Here is a 19,130-nt window from a genome sequence, read left to right on the forward strand (position 1 = left end):
GGAGCAGCTCGGAGGGGCTCGGGCGGCGGCTCCGAGGAGGGGGCTGCGCCACCGGGAGCAGCTCGGCGGCGGCGGCTCGGCGGCGGCGGTTCGGGCAGAGGAAGAGGCTCCGCGCGGAGGGGGCGGCGCGGTTCCGGGAGCAGCTTGGAGGGACTCGGGCGGCAGCTCCGCGGAGGGGGCTGCGGGGCGGGAGCACGAATCCAACAGCGCAGGCTCCGGAGCACAGGGCGCCGGGACACAGCCCAGGATCCGGCCTCCCCCGGGGCAGGCAGAGGCCGGGAGGGCCCAGGACAGCAAGGACGCTCCTGCCCGGAGCTGAGCAGATCAGCGGCCCCACCCGGGAGCCCCCGGGCCCTGCTGACGGAGAGCCCCGGAGTTACTGCGGGGGCCGAATCCAGGTTTCCAGAGTTTGCCCCCACCACTGTGGCTTCCTCCTGGGGCCTCACGGGGTAAACAACCCCCACTGAGCCCTGCACCAGGCCCGGGCAGAGCAGCTCCCCCAAGTGCTAACACCTGAGAATCAGCACAACAGGCCCCTCCCCCAGAAGACCAGCGACACGGACCAGTTCCAAGGGAAGTCAAGGGACTTAAAGTACACAGAATCGGAAGATACTCCCACGTGTTTTTTGTTTTTGTTTTTGTTTTGTTTTGTGGTTTTTTTTTCTTTCTATCTTTTTGATTTCTGATTCAAAGATATCAGAAGATACTGCCACGTGTTTTTTGTTTTGTTTTGTTTTGTTTTGTTTGATTTCTGATTGCTTCTTTTGATTTCTTTTCAAAGTATTTCTGATTGCTTCTTTTGATTTCTTTTCAAAGTATACAGAATCAGAAGATACTCCCAGGTGTTTTTTGTTTTTTTTATTTTGTTTTGTGTTATTTTTTTTCTCTTTCTTTCTTTTTGATTTCTTTTTTTTTGTTTTGTTTTGTTTTCTTTTTTTTTCTTTCTTTTTGATTTCTGATTGCTTCTTTTGATTTCTGATTGAATCCCCCCCCTTTTTTCACCTTTCTTTCTTTTTCTTTCTCTTTTTCTTCTCTTTTTCCCCTTTTTTCTTCTTTCTCTTTTTTCTTTTTCTCTTTTCTTTCCTTCCCTCTCTTTTCTTCCTTTTCCCAATACAACTTGTTTTTGGCCACTCTGCACTAAGCATAATGACTAGAAGGAAAACCTCACCTCAAAAAAAAGATTCAGAAACAGTCCTCTCTCCCACAGAGTTACAAAATCTAGATTACAATTCAATGTCAGAAAGCCAATTTAGAAGCACTATTATACAGCTGCTGGTGGCTCTAGAAAAAACCACAAAGGACTCAAGAGACTTCATGACTGCAGAAATTAGATCCAATCAGGCAGAAATTAAAAATCAATTAAATGAGATGCAATCCAAGCTAGAAGTCCTAACGACGAGGCTTAACGAGGTGGAAGAACGAGTGAGTGACATAGAAGACAAGTTGATGGCAAAGAGGGAAACTGAGGAAAAAAGGGACAGACAATTAAGAGACCATGAAGACAGATTAAGGGAAATAAACGACAGCCTGAGGAAGAAAAACTTACGTTTAATTGGGGTTCCCGAGGGCGCCGAAAGGGACAGAGGGCCAGAATATGTATTTGAACAAATCATAGCTGAAAACTTTCCTAATCTGGGAAGGGAAACAGGCATTCAGATCCAGGAAATAGAGAGATACCCCCCTAAAATCAATAAAAACCGTTCAACACCTCGACATTTAATAGTTAAGCTTGCAAATTCCAAAGATAAAGAGAAGATCCTTAAAGCAGCAAGAGAAAAAAAGTCCCTGACTTTTATGGGGAGGAATATTAGGGTAACAGCAGACCTCTCCACAGAGACCTGGCAGGCTAGAAAGGGCTGGCAGGATACATTCAGGGTCCTAAATGAGAAGAACATGCAACCAAGAATACTTTATCCAGCAAGGCTCTCATTCAAAATGGAAGGAGAGATAAAGAGCTTCGAGACAGGCAGGAACTGAAAGAATATGTAACCTCCAAACCAGCACTGCAAGAAATTTTAAGGGGGACTCTTAAAATTCCCCTTTAAGAAGAAGTTCAGTGGAACAATCCACAAAAACAAGGACTGAATAGATATCATGGTGACACTAAACTCCTATCTGTCAATAGTAACTCTGAACGTGAACAGGCTTAATGACCCCATCAAAAGGCGCAGGTTGTCAGACTGGATAAAAAAGCAGGACCATCTATTTGCTGTCTACAAAAGACTCATTATAGACAGAAGGACACTTACAACCTGAAAATAAAAGGTTGGAGAACCATTTACCATTCGAATGGTTCTCAAAAGAAAACAGGGGTAGCCATCCTCATCTCAGATAAATTAAAATTTACCCCGAAGACTATAGTGAGAGATGAAGAGGGACACTATCTCATACTCAAAGGATCTATCCAACAAGAGGACTTAACAATCCTCAATATATATGCCCCGAATGTGGGAGCTGCCAAATAGTTAAACCAATTAATAACCCAACTGAAGAAATACTTTGATAATAATACACTTATACTTGGTGACTTCAATCTAGCTCTTTCTACCCTCGATAGGTCTTCTAAGCACAACATCTCCAAAGAAACAAGAGCTTTAAATGATACACTGGACCAGATGGATTTCACAGATATCTACAGAACTTTACATCCAAACTCAACTGAATACACATTCTTCTCAAGTGCACATGGAACTTTCTCCAGAATAGACCACATACTGGGTCACAAATTGGGTCTGAACCGATACCAAAAGATCGGGATAGTCCCCTGTATATTGTCAGACCATAATGCCTTGAAATTAGAACTTAATCACAACAAGAAGTTTGGAAGGACCACAAACGTGGAGGTTAAGGACCATCCTGCTAAAAGATGAAAGGGTCAACCAGGAAATTAAGGAAGAATTGAAAAGATTCATGGAAACTAATGAGAATGAAGATACAACCATTCAAATCTTTGGGATGCAGCAAAAGCAGTCCTGAGGGGGAAATACATCGCAATACAAGCATCCATTCAAAAACTGGAAAGAACTCAAATTCAAAAGCTCACCTAACACATAAAGGAGCTAGAGAAAAAGCAGCAAATGGACCCCACCCCCAGCAGAAGAAGAGAGTTAATTAAAATTCGAGCAGAACTAAATGAAATCGAGACCAAAAGAACTGTGGAACAGATCAACAGAACCAGGAGTTGGTTCTTTGAAAGAATTAATAAGATAGATAAACCATTAGCCAACCTTATTAAAAAGACGAGAGAGAGAAGACTCAAATTAATAAAATCATGAATGAGAAAGGAGAGATCACTACCAACACCAAGGAAATACAAACGATCTTAAAAACATATTATGAACAGCTGTACGCCAATAAATTAGGCAATCTAGAAGAAATGGACGCATTCCTGGAAAGCCACAAACTACCAAAACTGGAGCAGGAAGAAATAGAAAACCTGAACAGGCCAATAACCAGGGAGGAAATTGAAGCAGTCATCAAAAACCTCCCAAGACACAAGAGTCCAGGGCCAGATGGCTTCCCAGGGGAATTCTATCAAACGTTTAAAGAAGAAATCATACCTATTCTACTAAAGCTGTTTGGAAAGATAGAAAGAGATGGAGTACTTCCAAATTCGTTCTATGAGGCCAGCATCACCTTAATTCTGAAACCAGACAAAGACCCCACCAAAAAGGAGAATTACAGACCAATATCCCTGATGAACATGGATGCAAAAATTCTCAACAAGATACTAGCCAATAGGATCCAACAACACATTAAGAAAATTATTCACCATGACCAAGTAGGATTTATCCCCGGGAAACAAGGCTGGTTCAACACTCATAAAACAATCAATGTGATTCATCATATCAGCAAGAGAAAAACCAAGAACCATTGATCCTCTCATTAGATGCAGAGAAAGCATTTGACAAAATACAGCATCCATTCCTGATCAAAACCCTTCAGAGTGTTGGGATAGAGTGAACTTTCCTCAACATCTTAAAAGCCATCTACGAAAAGCCCACAGCAAATATCATTTTCAATGGGGAAGCACTGGGAGCCTTTCCCCTAAGATCAGGAACAAGACAGGGATGCCCACTCTCACCACTGCTATTCAACATAGTACTGGAAGTCCTCGCCTCAGCAATCAGGACAACAAAAAGACATTAAAGGCATTCAAATTGGCAAAGAAGAAGTCAAACTCTCCCTCTTCGCCCATGACATGATACTCTACATAGAAAACCCAAAAGCCTCCACCCCAAGATTGCTAGAACTCATACAGCAATTTGGTAGCATGGCAGGATACAAAATCAATGCCCAGAAATCAATGGCATTTCTATACACTAACAATGAGACTGAAGAAAGAGAAATTAAGGAGTCAATCCCATTTACAACTGCACCCAAAAGCATAAGATACCTAGGAATAAACCTAACCAAAGAGGTAAAAGATCTATACCCTAAAAACTATAGAACACTTCTGCAAGAAATTGAGGAAGACACAAAGAGATGGAAAAATATTCCATGCTCATGGATTGGCAGAATTAATATTGTGAAAATGTCAATGTTACCCAGGGCAATTCACACGTTTAATGCAATCCCTATCAAAATACCATGGACTTTCTACAGAGAGTTAGAACAAATCATTTTCAGATTTGTGTGGAATCAGAAAAGACCCCAAATAGCCAGGGGAATTTTAAAAAAGAAAACCATAGCTGGGGGCATCACAATGCCAGATTTCAGGTTGTACTACAAAGCTGTGGTCATCAAGACAGTGTGGTACTGACACAAAAACAGACACATAGATCAATGGAACAGAATAGAGAACCCAGAAGTGGACCCTGAACTTTATGGTCAACTAATATTCGATAAAGGAGGAAAGACTATCCATTGGAAGAAAGACAGTCTCTTCAATAAATGGTGTTGGGAAAATTGGACATCCACATGCAGAAGAATGAAACTGGACCACTCTCTTTCACCATACACAAAGATAAAATGGATGAGAGATCTAAATGTGAGACAAGATTCCATCAAAATCCTAGAGGAGAACACAGGCAACACCCTTTTTGAACTTGGCCACAGTAACTTCTTGCAAGATACATCCACAAAGGCAAAAGAAACAAAAGCAAAAATGAACTATTGGGACTTCATCAAGATAAGAAGCTTTTGCACAGCAAAGGATACAATCAACAAAACTAAAAGACAACCTACAGAATGGGAGAAGATATTTGCAAATGACATATCAGATAAAGGGCTTATTTCCAATATCTATAAAGAACTTATTACACTCAACACCAAAGAAACAAACAATCCAATCATGAAATGGGCAAAAGAAATGAATAGAAATCTCACAGAGGAAGACATAGACATGGCCAACATGCACATGAGAAAATGCTCTGCATCACTTGCCATCAGGGAAATACAAGTCAAAACCACAATGAGATACCACCTCACACCAGTGAGAATGGGGAAAATTAACAAGGCAGGAAACAACAAATGTTGGAGAGGATGCGGAGAAAAGGGAACCCTCTTACACTGTTTTTGGGAATGTGAACTGGTGCAGCCACTCTGGAAAACTGTGTGGAGGGTCCTCAAAGAGTTAAAAATAGACCTGCCCTACGACCCAGCAGTTGCACTGTCGGGGATTTACCCCAAAGACTCAGATGCAATGAAACGCTGGGACACCTGCACCCCAATGTTTCTAGCAGCAATGTCCACAATAGCCAAACTGTGGAAGGAGCCTCGGTGTCCATCGATAGATGAATGGATAAAGAAGATGTGGTTTATGTATACAATGGAATATTACTCAGCAATTAGAAACAACAAATACCCACCATTTGCTTCAATATGGATGGAACTGGAGGGTATAATGCTGAGTGAAGTAAGTCAATCGGAGAAGGACAGTGTATGTTCTCATTCATTTGGGGAATATAAATAATAGTGAAAGGGAATATAAGGGAAGGGAGAAGAAATGTGTGGGAAATATCAGGAAGGGAGACAGAACATAAAGACTCCTAACTCTGGGAAATGAACTAGGGGTGGTGGAAGGGGAGGAGGGTGGGGGGTGGGGGGGAGAATGGGTGACGGGCACTGAGGGGGACACTTGACGGGATGAGCACTGGGTGTTTTTCTGTATGTTGGTAAATTGAACACCAATAAAAATTAATTTATTTTTAAAAATGATGAATTCCTAGAGCCAGTGTAGAAGCTTATACCAGGCTGTCACTTCAAACACCCCAGAGCTCACTCAAACTGATGGTATTTCTGGAAAATGATACATGTGCTGTTGGATGAGTAGAGACGATCTCTATTCATCCAGAAAAAAATTTAAGGAATGGTATTCCATCACTGTTTCCATGTAGACTGTATTTTCACCTCATCCATTCAAATATTCAAAAACAGATTCTGTGTTCCACTCAGAACACAAATATACTTCCAAGATTATGGTTAATAAAAATAAAGGAGAGAAGCGCTTGGGTGGCTCAGCAGTAGGGCGTCTACCTTTGACTCAGGTCGTGATCCTGGGGTCCTGGGATGGAGTGCTGCATCAGGCTCCCTGTGGGGAGTCTGCTTCTCCCTCTGCCTATGTCTCTGCCTCTCTCTCTCTCTCTCTCTCTCTCTCTCTCTCTGTCTCTCATGAATAAATAAATCAAATATTTAGAAAAAATAAAAATAAGGGAGAATGTGTATATACATAAAAGTGGACCAGCCCGTGAAGGGGTATGTAGGTATGGGTTCGCACCTGGGACATGAATGCAGTCTCATGTCATAGGAGTGAGAAAGGTGAGAATCAGTCAGAGAACATCAATATTGATAAGGAGGTAAATTACCAGCTTCATTGCACAAAAGCCCTCTCCAGGCAAGAAATATTCTCTCCACACATTTCCTACATGCAAGCCACATTTACTCCTCTGGACCTTCTCAACACACTGTTTCCTTAGGGTAAGCTCCAGATTTTCTTGCATAATTTCCCTCACTCAGTCATGAGGACCTGTCTTGCTGAATGGCTGGCTTCTCTCTCTTACATTTATGTCCTGGCTGCACCAGCAAGTCTTCTCTGACTTGCTGAACTTGAAATAGCTGCATCCTGAGAACCATCAAGATCTAAGCAGACATGACAACACAATGAGATTCTCCACTGCGTAATCGTGACTTTTGGAGGCTAGAGTTTGTGGAGAAAGAAGTTGTGGAGGTCAGGGTAATATGAATTCACCCTGGGATCCCTGCATGTCCATCTTCCTGCATTTATTTTTTTTAATTTTCATTTATTTATGATAGTCACAGAGAGAGAGAGAGAGAGAGAGGCAGAGACACAGGCAGAGGGAGAAGCAGGCTCCATGCATCGGGAGCCCGACGTGGGACTCGATCCCGGGTCTCCAGGATCGCGCCCTGGGCCAAAGGCAGTTGCTAAACCGCTGCGCCACCCAGGGATCCCCATCTTCCTGCATTTATTAAGAAGATGTGATCCTGTGAGACCATCACATAACTGAGAATTTCTCCTTAATCATCTCTCTTGGACTCTAACTTCTTTTGCGGTGGTCTGAGGGTATCAGCTATTCCTGAGAGTCAAAAAAAGAGCCTGTTGGTGAGAAGATATAGGAATGCTTAAATAATCCCATCCCTCATGTCCAGGAAGTCTCTGAAACTAACTAAAGCCATCTCAATCCCTTGAGGTGAGCATCTCTGGTGTCTCACCTTCCATCTAATTGAGAGACCAATATAAACATCTGAGGCTTCATTTTGTCCCGAGAATGAGGAACATGGAGGAGTGAAATGCAGGTCTATCTTTCATTTCTGCATATCAGCCAGCTCCTTCTGCTCCCTGACTTATGATTATATATTTCCTCAGCACCTTCTAGTCTTCAGTCTAGCAATCTATTATTTAAGGAATAACATGATGGAGTCTCTGCAACCCACCATACAATCTATCTGGAGTAAGGATTACCACAGCTAACATAAATTCCAATTACTCATTCAGTTTGTCATCTGGATAGGGTGGATAAAGAAGATGTGATATATTATACACACACACACACACACACACACACACACAATGGAATATTACTCCACCATCAGAAAGAATGAATTCTTATTATTTACATCAATTTGGATAGAAGTAGAGGGTATTATGCTAAGCAAAATTAGTCAATCAGAGAAGGACACTTACGTGTTTTCACTCAAATGGAGAATATGATAAACAGCACAGAGGATCATAGGGGAAGGGAGGGAAAACTGAATGGGAAGGTATTAGAAATGGAGAAAAAACATGAAAAACTCTTAACTCCAGGAAACAAACTGAGCATTGCTAGAGGGGAGGGTTTTGAGGATTGGGCAACTGGGTGATGGCCATTAAGGAGGGCATGGGATGTGATGAGCATTGTGTGTTATAAGCAACTGATAAATTATTGAACTCCACATCTGAAAGTAATGATGTAGTATATGTTATCTCATTAAATTTAAATTAAAAATAGGGTGATTGATAAGAAATGAAAAAAAAATGTGTTGTTCTATACAGTCCTGGAGGAGAAGCTTTGCTAAAGAGGGCCATTATCCCAGGTACTCCATGTACTGTAGACTATGTGAAGGGGTCCCCTGAGATCATCCTCCATTCCCTTCTGCCTGGAGGAGATGCCTCAGGGAGGATGAGCCAGCTCCTGTCCTTACCTGTCACCACCAGGGCCAGGAGGTCACCCTGCTATGACCAGCTGTTCCTGCTCTGATATGCACACTCAAATTGCCCTGCATCATGTGGGTTCATGGATTCAATGGAGTAAGCCCTTGTTGCTAGAATCCTGTGAGATCTTCACAGACAAGGATCCAGAGACCCTCTCTTTATACAGAGAGTAGACATCAGCCTGCAGAGACACCTGACACCAGATGGTCACAGGCCTCTCCTCACTGACCATGGGGGCTCAGTCAGCCCAGATGGAGGGTTTGGGGAGGGTCTCTGGAAAGGAAACAGATAGGGAGTTGCAAGGGTGCCCTTCTCCCCTCATTTTTCCACCTGTCACACCAAGGCCCCTCTCACACTAGTCACAATCAGCCCTGACATTCTCTGCACCCCCAGCTGTCCAGGGGTTGTTGGGCAGAAGCAGGTAGTCTGGGGAGGACTCAGCTGCCTATCCTCCATCCTTCTGCTCCAACACAGCCCTGGATGTGTCCTAATTACAAAACATGTACCAACTACAATGTAAAGGGTTGAGGACAGTCATTTAGATGTTTGTAGGGTTCCCATATTTCATGGGAAGGGGGAAAATACTACTTCTAGCCTGACCAAGTAAACTTAGGTATGTATATGATGTCTAGACAGCCACTTAAAGAGCACCCAAACTCCAACAGGGACATGAAATTGGAATACCAAAAATATTTCTTGAAGCCAAGAAAAGGCAGAAAATGGAAATAGAAGAACAAGCAAAAGAGAGGATGAGCAAAAATAAAATAATGAATCTGATTACAATCTCTTCACTAATTACATTACATATATATATATAAATGATATAAACACAACACTTAAAAGACAAAGATTGTAAGATGAGTTTAAGAAAAACAAGTGTAAACAAGAATCTATTTGCATTCTATAAGAAATTCACTTCATTTTTTTAAATAATAAATTTATTTTTATTGGTGTTCAATTTGCCAACATACAGAATAACACCCAGTGCTCATCCCGTCAAGTGTCCGCCTCAGTGCCCGTCACCCATTCCCCTCCACCCCCCGCCCTCCTCCCCTTCCACCACCCCTAGTTGGTTTCCCAGAGTTAGGAGTCTTTATGTTCTGTCTCCCTTCCTGATATTTCCCAGCATTTCTTTTCCCTTCCTTTATATTCCCTTTCACTATTTTTTATATTCCCCAAATGAATGAGAACATACACTGTTTGTCCTTCTCCGATTGACTTATTTCACTCAGCATAATACCCTCCAGTTCCATCCACGTTGAAGCAAATGGTGGGTATTTGTCATTTCTAATTGCTGAGTAATATTCCATTGTATACATAAACCACTTAAATGAATAGAATGCTGTGCTGAATAGATGGTCATAGGAAAGATACTTGGATCCTTCCCCATCACAGAGTAGGACTTCAAGTTCTTCCCTTGAAAGATGATGTCTAGGTGCTGATTGCCAACAATGCCTTCATCAATTGAAGGAAACCCCCTTCATTTCTGACAAGTTTTTCTTTTCATTAGGAATTGATGTGTTTTATCAAAAGCTTTATATCTGTTGAGATTAATTTTTCTTAATGTTTAAATTTTAATTAAGGGAGGGGGGCAAGATGGCAGAAGAGTAGGGGTCCTCAACTCACTTGACCCACAAACTTCTCTAGATAACTTTCAAAACAACCTGAACACCTATGAATTTGACCTGAGACTTAAAGAGAGAAGATCTGGAATGTTACAGTGGAAAAGTTTTCACTTCCAATAAGGTAGAAAAGCGAAAAATAAAATAAAAAAGAACAAAGTAGGGGAGAGAAACCACAAGTAGCCAGGCTAAAGCAGTGAAAGGCTCTGGGACAGGAATCAGAGCCCTAGAGAAGCAGGAACTTTAAAAATCCACAGTTTTCCCTAACAGAAAAGTGATTAGCAGGGAAATTGGGCAGAATTGCAGGAGGGGCAGTGAAGCCTCAAGATTCTCAGAGTCACTAGAAGAGGAGAAGCAACCAGGGTAAAGCTCACCGCAAACCGTGGTCAGATTATCAGTAAAGGGCTGGAGTGCTACAGCCCTCCAGGACATTTGGGAGAAAGCAATAGGTTAGGTGGCCTGGCTCTGGACAGAGGTGGCTTACCCCATTCCCTTCAAGAGAGGCTGTCCCCGGGAGCGCAGGTCCAGCAGCACAGGGTTCCAGATCCAGGGTGCCCAAGCAGACAAAGCCAGCCACCCTCCATTCCCCCCTGGGACAGGCAAAAGTGGGGAGGACACAAGAAAGCAAGAACTTTCCTGCAACTGGGCACCCCGCAAACTATGGAGATCAGTGCACCAACACCTTCCCACTGGAGCATCTAGGCCAGTGTGGACTGGGAGACTACAGTTAGTTACTCACAGGGAGCTGACTCCAGACCTGGAAATTTAGCCAACACCATTGTTGTTTTTCCTCTTTGTTTCACCTTGTGCCTGGGAGAGGTGGGGCCTCTAGAGAACAAAGGCCTCACAGGATAAACAACTCACTTTGAGCCCAGCACCTGGCAAGGGGCAGGGCATTTACCCCACCCCAGGCACAACAACTGATTCTCAGCAGACCCCTCCCTCATACCAGCTGGAAGGACAAAGGAAGAGCAGGTTTATTGATCAAGCAGCGTTGGGAACCTCCAGGACTGAGGGAAAATAGGATGTAGAACTAGAGGGTCCTTTTTTCCCATTTTTTTTCTCTTTTTTCTTTTTTTTTTCTTTTTCCATTATGATTCATTTTTATATCAAACGAAAAATCTCCAATATTTTTTCTCTTTTCTCACCTTAACTACAATGTTTTACCAATCCTTCATTTTTAAGTTTTTCCTTTTAGGGTTTTTTTTTTTTATTGGAGTTCAATTTGCCCTTTCTCCACATCCTCTCCAACATTTGTTGTTTCCTGTCTTGTTAATTTTCACCATTCTCACTGGTGTGAGGTGGTATCTCATTGTGGTTTTGATTTGTATTTCCTGTTGGCCTTTTTGACTTTCATATTTCTACACTTACATGTTTTATCTTTTTATTTTTTGGTGTGTAACTCCATCCTTTATTTTGATGGGAATTAAAAGATGAATGCACAAAAATTCATTATGAATATATTTTAATGGGCACACAATATATAAAAATGTAATTTGTGACATTAATAACATAAAGTTGGGGGGCTGACCTGTAAAAGTAGAGTTTTTATATGTGATTGATTTTAAGTTACTTCCAATTTATATTACTATGTTATAATTTCAGGATGCTATATGTATTCCCCATCACAGCCACATAGAAAATATCTCTAGAATATATACAAAAGGAAAAGAGAAGATAATGAAAATACATAACAACAACAAAAATCAACTAAATACAAATGAGGATAGTAATGGAAGAAATGAGGAACCAAAAAAGCTATAAAACATACAGAAAACAACAAAATCCTAAAGCAAATACTTCCCTGTTAGTAATTACTTTAAATATAAATGGATTAAACACCCATATCAAATACATAGATAGTCAGAGTGGATTAAAAAACAGTATCCAACTTTATGCTGTCTACGAGAGACTTCTGGATTCCCTTCAACATAGTCAATTTAATTTTGGTAGATATGCGAGATATGGGTATTTGTTTTTTGTTGTTTCTGCCTCGTTTTGAAATACAATGGTGGAAGTTAGCTCCTTCTAAAACACTACCAACATACACCCAGAACAAAAAGGAACACCTTGCTGGATCATTCTGTGTGATTATATTCTCCCTTTCTTCCCATTCTTACCCCCACCCCCGTTATCTTCTTTATGTTTTTGTGGTTTAGTGTTAGGGCTTTATATAAGTATTACTGATCTATATAAATTTGGGGTTGAACATCTTCTAACATACAGAGCAAAATAAACTTAGAACCAAGAGGATCACCCCCTACAAGGCCTCAGGTAGACTACATTCTCTCTCTACTACCACTTACTCACCACCACCATTCCCCCTTTTTTGTGTTTTCTTTTTTTATTGCAGTTCTATTAGTGAACATATAGTATAACACCCAGTGCTCATCCCATCAAGTGCCCATTTCAGTGCCTGTCACCCAGTTACCTCATCCCCCCACCCACTTGCCCTTCCACAACCCTTTGTTCATTTCCCAGATTTAGGAGGCTCTCATGGTTTGTCTCCCTCTCTAATTTTTCCCACTCTTTTTCCCTCCTTTCCCTTATAATCCTTTTCATTATTTCTTATCTTTATGTTATTTCTATTTCTTTTTCTTCTTTCATCTTCTTTGTTTTTGGCTTTGGCTTTTAATTTTTACTTCTTTGTTTTTTGTTTTTTTTTTTACTCTTTTTTTTACTTCTTTGTTTTAAAATTGTTTTTTACTTTAGTGAAACTTTATTTTATTTTATTCTGTTCTTCTTTTTCTTTTATTTTCTGGTCTCTGACCTATTCAGAATCATCTAGGATATATTTGGCTTCGGTCATGGTTGAGATTTTTGACTCATCCCTCTCATACATACACTCTGCACTGGACAAAAAGACTAGAGGAAGAAATCACCACAGAAAAAAAGGAAATGGAAAAAGTACTCTCTGCCACAGAGCTACAGAATTTGGATTTCAGTACAATGTCAGATTTTCAATTCAGAAGTACAATTATAAAGCTACTGGTGTCAATCAAAATCCTAGAGGAGAACAGGCAACACCCTTTTTGAACTTGGTCACAGTAATTTCTTGCAAGATACATCCACAAAGACAAGGGACACAAAAGCAAAAATGAACTATTGGGACTTCATCAAGATAAAAAGCTTCTGCACAGCAAAAGAAATAGTCAACAAAACTAAAAGAAAACCTACAGAATGGGAGAAGATATTTGCAAATGACCTACCAGATAAAGGGCTAGTTTCCAAGATCTATAAATAATTTATTAAACTCAACAGCAAAGAAACAAACAATCCAATCATGAAATGGGCAAAAGACATGAACAGAAGTTTCACAGAAGAAGACATAGACATGGCCAACAAGCACATGAGAAAATGCTCTGCATCACTGGCCATCAGGGAAATATAAATCAAACCCACAATGAGATACCACCTCACACCAGTGAGAATGGGGAAAATTAACAAGGCAGGAAACAACAAATTTTGGAGATGATGTGGAGAAAGGGGAACATTCCTGCACTGTTGGTGGAAATGTGAACTGGTACAGCCTCTCTGGAAAACTGTGTGGAGGTTCCTCAAAGAGTTAAAAATATATCTGCCCTTCGACCCAGCAAATGCACTGCTAGAGTTTTACCCCAAAGACACAGATGCAGTGAAACACCAGAACACCTGCACCCCAATGTTTATAGCAGCAATGTCCACAATAGCCAAACTGTGGAAGGAGCCTCAGTGTGCATCAAAAGATGAATGGATAAAGAAGATGTGGTCTATGTATACAATGGAATATTACTCAGCCATTAGAAATGACAAATACCCACCATTTTCTTCAATGTGGTTGGAACTGGAGGATATTATGCTGAGTGAAGTAAGTCAATTGGAGAAGGACAAACATTATATGATTTCATTCATTTTGGGAATATGAAAGGGAACAAAGGGGAAAGGAGAGAAAATGAGTGAAAATATCAGTGAGGATGATAGAACATGAGAGACTCCTAACTCTGGGAAACGAACAAAGGATAGTGGAAAGGTAGGTGGGCAAGGGGTTGGGGTGACTGGGTGCCAGGCACTGAGGGGGGCACTTGATGGGATGATCACTGGGTGATATGCTATATGTTGGCAAATTGAACTCCAATAAAAAATAAATAAATAAATAAATAAATAAATAAATAATAAATAAAATTTTTAAAAGAAGACATACAAATGGCCAACAAGCACATGAGAAAATGCTGCACATCACTTGCCATCAGGGAAATACAAATCAAACCCACAATGAGATACTACCTCATACCAGTGATAATGGCAAAAATCAACAAGACAGGAAACAACAAATGTTGGGGAGGATGTGGAGAAAGGGGAACCCTCTGTTGGTGGGAGCGCAAGCTGATGCAGCCACTCTGGAAAACTGTGTGGAGGTTCCTTGAAGAATTAAAAATAAAGGTACCTATGACCTGGCAATTGCACTGCTGGGAATTTACCCCAAAGATACAGATGTAGTGAATCGCTGGAACACCTGCACCCCAATATTTATAGCAGCAATGCCCACAATAGCCAAACTGTGGAAGGAGCCTTGGTGTCCATGAAAAGATAAATGAAAATGTGGTCTATATATACAATGGAATATTATTCAACCATTAGAAATGATGAATACCCACCATTTGCTTCAACATGGATGGAACGGGAGGGTATTATTTTGAGTGAAATAAGCCAATCAGAGAAGGACAAACATCATACGGTTTCACTCATATGGGAAATATAAAAAATAGTGAAAGGGATTATAGGGGAAAGAGAGAAAATGAGTGGGAAAAATCAGAGAGGGTGACAGAACATGAGAGACTCCCCAGTGCTATACTATATGTTGGCAAATCGAACTCCAATTTAAAAAATAAAAAGAAAATGGGGGGTGGTGAGGATAACAGGGAAAGGAAGAAAAACCTTGCTAATAGCTTACTCTCTTCTCTTTTAGGTTTCTACGACAAACCCTTCCTCTCTGCTGCCCAGAGTGCCGTGGTGAAGCTAGGGGAGAAGATCTCATTACAGTGAAGTTCAGCACACATCCCACTTGATATATTTTCACTGACCAGGGAAGGAGGAGCCACCCTTTCATAACCCAAAATGGGGAACATCAAGGCACCTTTATTCTAGGTCCTGTGAACCAAGCTTCTCAGGGAACTAAAGGTGCTATGATTGGCACAGTGGCAGCCCTTATGTGTGGTCAGCCCTAGTGATGCCCCTGCTGTGGTCACAGGTAGGTGCACCCCAACCCAGCCCTGTGCCCTCCTCCTCAGGGCCTTCACATCCAGCAGGAATGCAAAGAGATGCACTGAGAAAGAACAGTGGGGGCAGTAGAGACTGCAAAGAGAGAAAGACTTTAATCCACACCCCATTCAGCTTCCACATCCTCTCCTAGAGTTCTCCAGACAGTGCCTTTTAAAAATATTTGGTCCACCTGCACCCCGATGTGTATAGCAGCAATGTCCACAATAGCCAAACTGTGGAATGAGCCTCGGTGTCCATCGAAAGATGAAAGGATAAAGAAGATGTGGTTTATGTATACAATGGAATATTACTCAGCCATTAGAAACGACAAATACCCACCATTTGCTTCGATGTGGATGGAACTGGAGGGTATTATGCTGAGTGAAATAAGTCAATCAGAGAAGGAAAAATATTATATGGTCTCATTCATTTCGGGAATATAAAAAATAGTGAAAAGGAATAAAGGGGAAAGGAGAAAAAATGAGTGGGAAATATCAGAAAGGGAGACAGAACATGAAAGACTCTTAACTCTGGGAAACGAACTAGGGGTGGTGGAAGGAAAGGTGGGCAGGGGGTGGGGGTGACTGGGTGGCGGGCACTGAGGTGGGCACTTGACGGGATGAGCACTGGGTGTTATTCTGTATGTTGACAAATTGAACACCAATAAAAAATAAATGTATTTAAAATAATAATAATAATAATAATAATAATAATAATAATAAATATTTGGTCCAGGGGACATGTGTGCTCAGGGGTTGAGTGTCTGCCTTTGGCTCGGGTTGTGATCCTGGGGTCCTGGGATCGAGTCTCACATCAGGTTCCTCATGGGGATCCTGCTTCTTCCTCTGCTTATGTCTCTGCCTCTCTCTGTGTCTCTCATGAATAAATAAATAAAATCTTTAAAAAATATACTTGGTTTGTTAAGAATAGAGTGGCCAAAGTTCAGAATCACATCAAGGAGCATTGTTGAGACAATAGATCCCAGACACCACCTCAAACTAACCCACTTCTCTTCTTCACATGCTTAGTTGTATCTGGAAACCCTTAAACTAATCTTCAGTACTAGGCTCCACTCTGAGTGATCGGCTGGTAACTTATAGCTTGTGGGAAGAATTCTAAAAACTCTAACACGAGCCACATTATCATAGTGTTTGCATCTCTCTGCTCAGCAGAAGACAAGTTACAGCAAAGGGAAGCAACTGCTAATCATTGAACAGGGAAACCACATTAATCTCTCATGCCCACCTTGTCTGGGTCACTCAACAAACTGAGCACAAATACGAGTCATGGCAGTGTAAGATCATACAGGCTGGAGTGCTCTTTTAATTTAACAATGCATGGATAATTAGGCATTGATGGAGGAGGAGTGAATTTATTAGTCTTTTTCTTTAGAGCAGATAGTCACTGTATTTTGTTTTAGAAATCATCTAATCCAGTATCAGGATACTACCACCTTGTATTATCTTCTTAAACTCAAAATATTTTGCACTTTGCAATTAGGAACTAATTTGAAATTCCAAATCCATTTGAAATTAATTTCTGTATTTTAACAAGAAAGAGTTACTATGATTTCTGAGCATTGTCATCTCACAGTATTTTATTACATCCTTGAAAGGACATAGGCCCAGAAAGTCCATATAACAAATAAAGAAATGTGTTTAAAGATTCAGAGAACAGCAATGTCTAGTAAACAGTCATACAATAGTGGAGATACATTTTACCTAAAAGTATCTGAAAAATTTCTCCGAGCTGCTTCCCAGATATGAATAGTGCTATCCTTTTTCACATATGAAAGAGGAACACAAGTCATATGTGGGATGAAGAAAATGTAGAGGAGAAAATTTAGGGTTCTGAATATGTGGAGGTGTTGTAAGGATATGACTATTCTTTCAGGGAAATCACCACATAAAGGGGGAATGAAAAGCAAATACAACATTCACATGATCACCTCCTTTCCAGTTCACAAGACTCCCCCTTGGACTCAGGCTCAAAGATTAAGTATGGTGCTCATGAATGCATAAGCTTGTTGAGGAGGGGTTCTGACTGTAATCACAAATAGGGAAATGGGGATCCCTGGGTGGCGCAGCGGTTTGGCGCCTGCCTTTGGCCCAGGGCGCGATCCTGGAGACCCGGGATCGAATCCCACATCAGGCTCCTGGTGCATGGAGCCTGCTTCTCCCTCTGCCTGTGTCTCTGCCTCTCTCTCTCTATCTGTATGACTATCATAAATAAATAAAAATTAAAAAAAAAACAAATAGGGAAATGATTTCCCCTTTCAGGGCTCTGGGGTTGGGATGAAATGGAACATGACCAGTGATTGCTCATCTCCTTTGAATTATGTCTGTAGATATAATGAACCAAGATTACACGATGGGGAATTTGATCTGAATGAGTGTAGCTGGGCTGGCTCTCCTGGCCATACTGGTTGAAAATTGGCATAGTCATCATGCTCCAAACAAGGAAAACTGGCCAGATTTTCCTGAACTGAGCCAGAGTAAACAGGAATGTTAGACAGAATGGACTTTGGACAAACTCCTAACACCCACAAGGTAGATACCTGTCAGTGAAGCAGAAGTGAGTCAGCACTGTGGCGTCCTGCAGAGCTACTGGGAGAACAAAAGAGAATGAGGCACTAAGAATTTTGGATCCACTTTCAAACCAATCCAATGGTATTTTTTTATACATATCTGGTATCGTTGTACACCACCTTTCTAGATGTTGGTGAGAAAATTCTTGGTATAGTCTTGGCTTAACTCATTTCCTGTGATAAAAAGCATGAAAAAGAATTCTCAGTTCTCATTGCTATTTTTCTCCCAGCCTCTGCAAGAAGATCTGGCTCAAAACTTCGTTCTGTCTTGAATTTAGCAGCAAAACCAGATCCCCTCATATCCTTCTAGGTAAAACCTTAACACTTAGAATTCCACTCATTATTAATATTACTAATTAATTATTAACACTGTCCACTCATCATACCATATATTCCATGACATATGTGCTTCTGGTGTCCCATCACCTAGTCATGCTTTCCCCATTGTTAAGAAACTAACATTTTTTCTTTTTATTTATTTGTTTAAAATAAATTAATTAACATAGTGTGTTATTAGTTTCAGTGGTAGAGTTTAGTGATTTATCAGTTGCATGTAACACCCAGTGCTCATCACATCAAGTGCCCTCCTTAATGCCCATCACTCAGTTACCCTATTTCCCTATCCTCATCCCCTCCAGCAACCCTCAATTTGTCTCCTATAGTTAAGAGTCTCTGTGGTTTGTCTCTCTCTCTGATTTCATCTTATTTTATTTTTCCCTAGCTCCTTCCCCTTCCTTTTCATAGCTCCTTCTCCTATGTTCATCTGTTTTGTTTCTTAATTTCCACTATGAGTGAAATCATGATGCTTGTCTTTCCCTGATTGAGTTATTTCACTTAGCATAATACCCTCTAATTCCATCCACATCATTGCAAATGGCAAGGGGATGGATTGAGTGGGTGCCTGGGCAGTGAGGGGAGTACATGATGGGAGCACTGGGTGTTATGCTATGTGTTGGCAAATCAAACTCCAATAAATAAATAAATATATATATATATATCATATATATATATATGATATATATGATTTCATTCT

The 19,130-nt window shown here is 41.0% G+C and overlaps 1 protein-coding gene across 1 annotated transcript; it reads left to right on the plus strand.

The window, feature by feature from the left end:
• The first annotated feature begins 15,147 nt into the window (after positions 1–15,147).
• FCAR (Fc fragment of IgA receptor) lies at positions 15,148–18,021 on the plus strand. Its single transcript, XM_041733895.1, is given in 5 exon segments — positions 15,148–15,157; positions 15,218–15,355; positions 15,358–15,405; positions 15,408–15,503; positions 17,858–18,021. Coding segments are annotated over 5 exon segments (456 nt in total).
• The last annotated feature ends 1,109 nt before the right edge of the window (positions 18,022–19,130 follow it).

The sequence above is a fragment of the Vulpes lagopus genome, chromosome 2 (assembly GCF_018345385.1).
Source record: "Vulpes lagopus strain Blue_001 chromosome 2, ASM1834538v1, whole genome shotgun sequence".
NCBI classification, from domain to species: Eukaryota; Metazoa; Chordata; class Mammalia; order Carnivora; family Canidae; genus Vulpes; species Vulpes lagopus.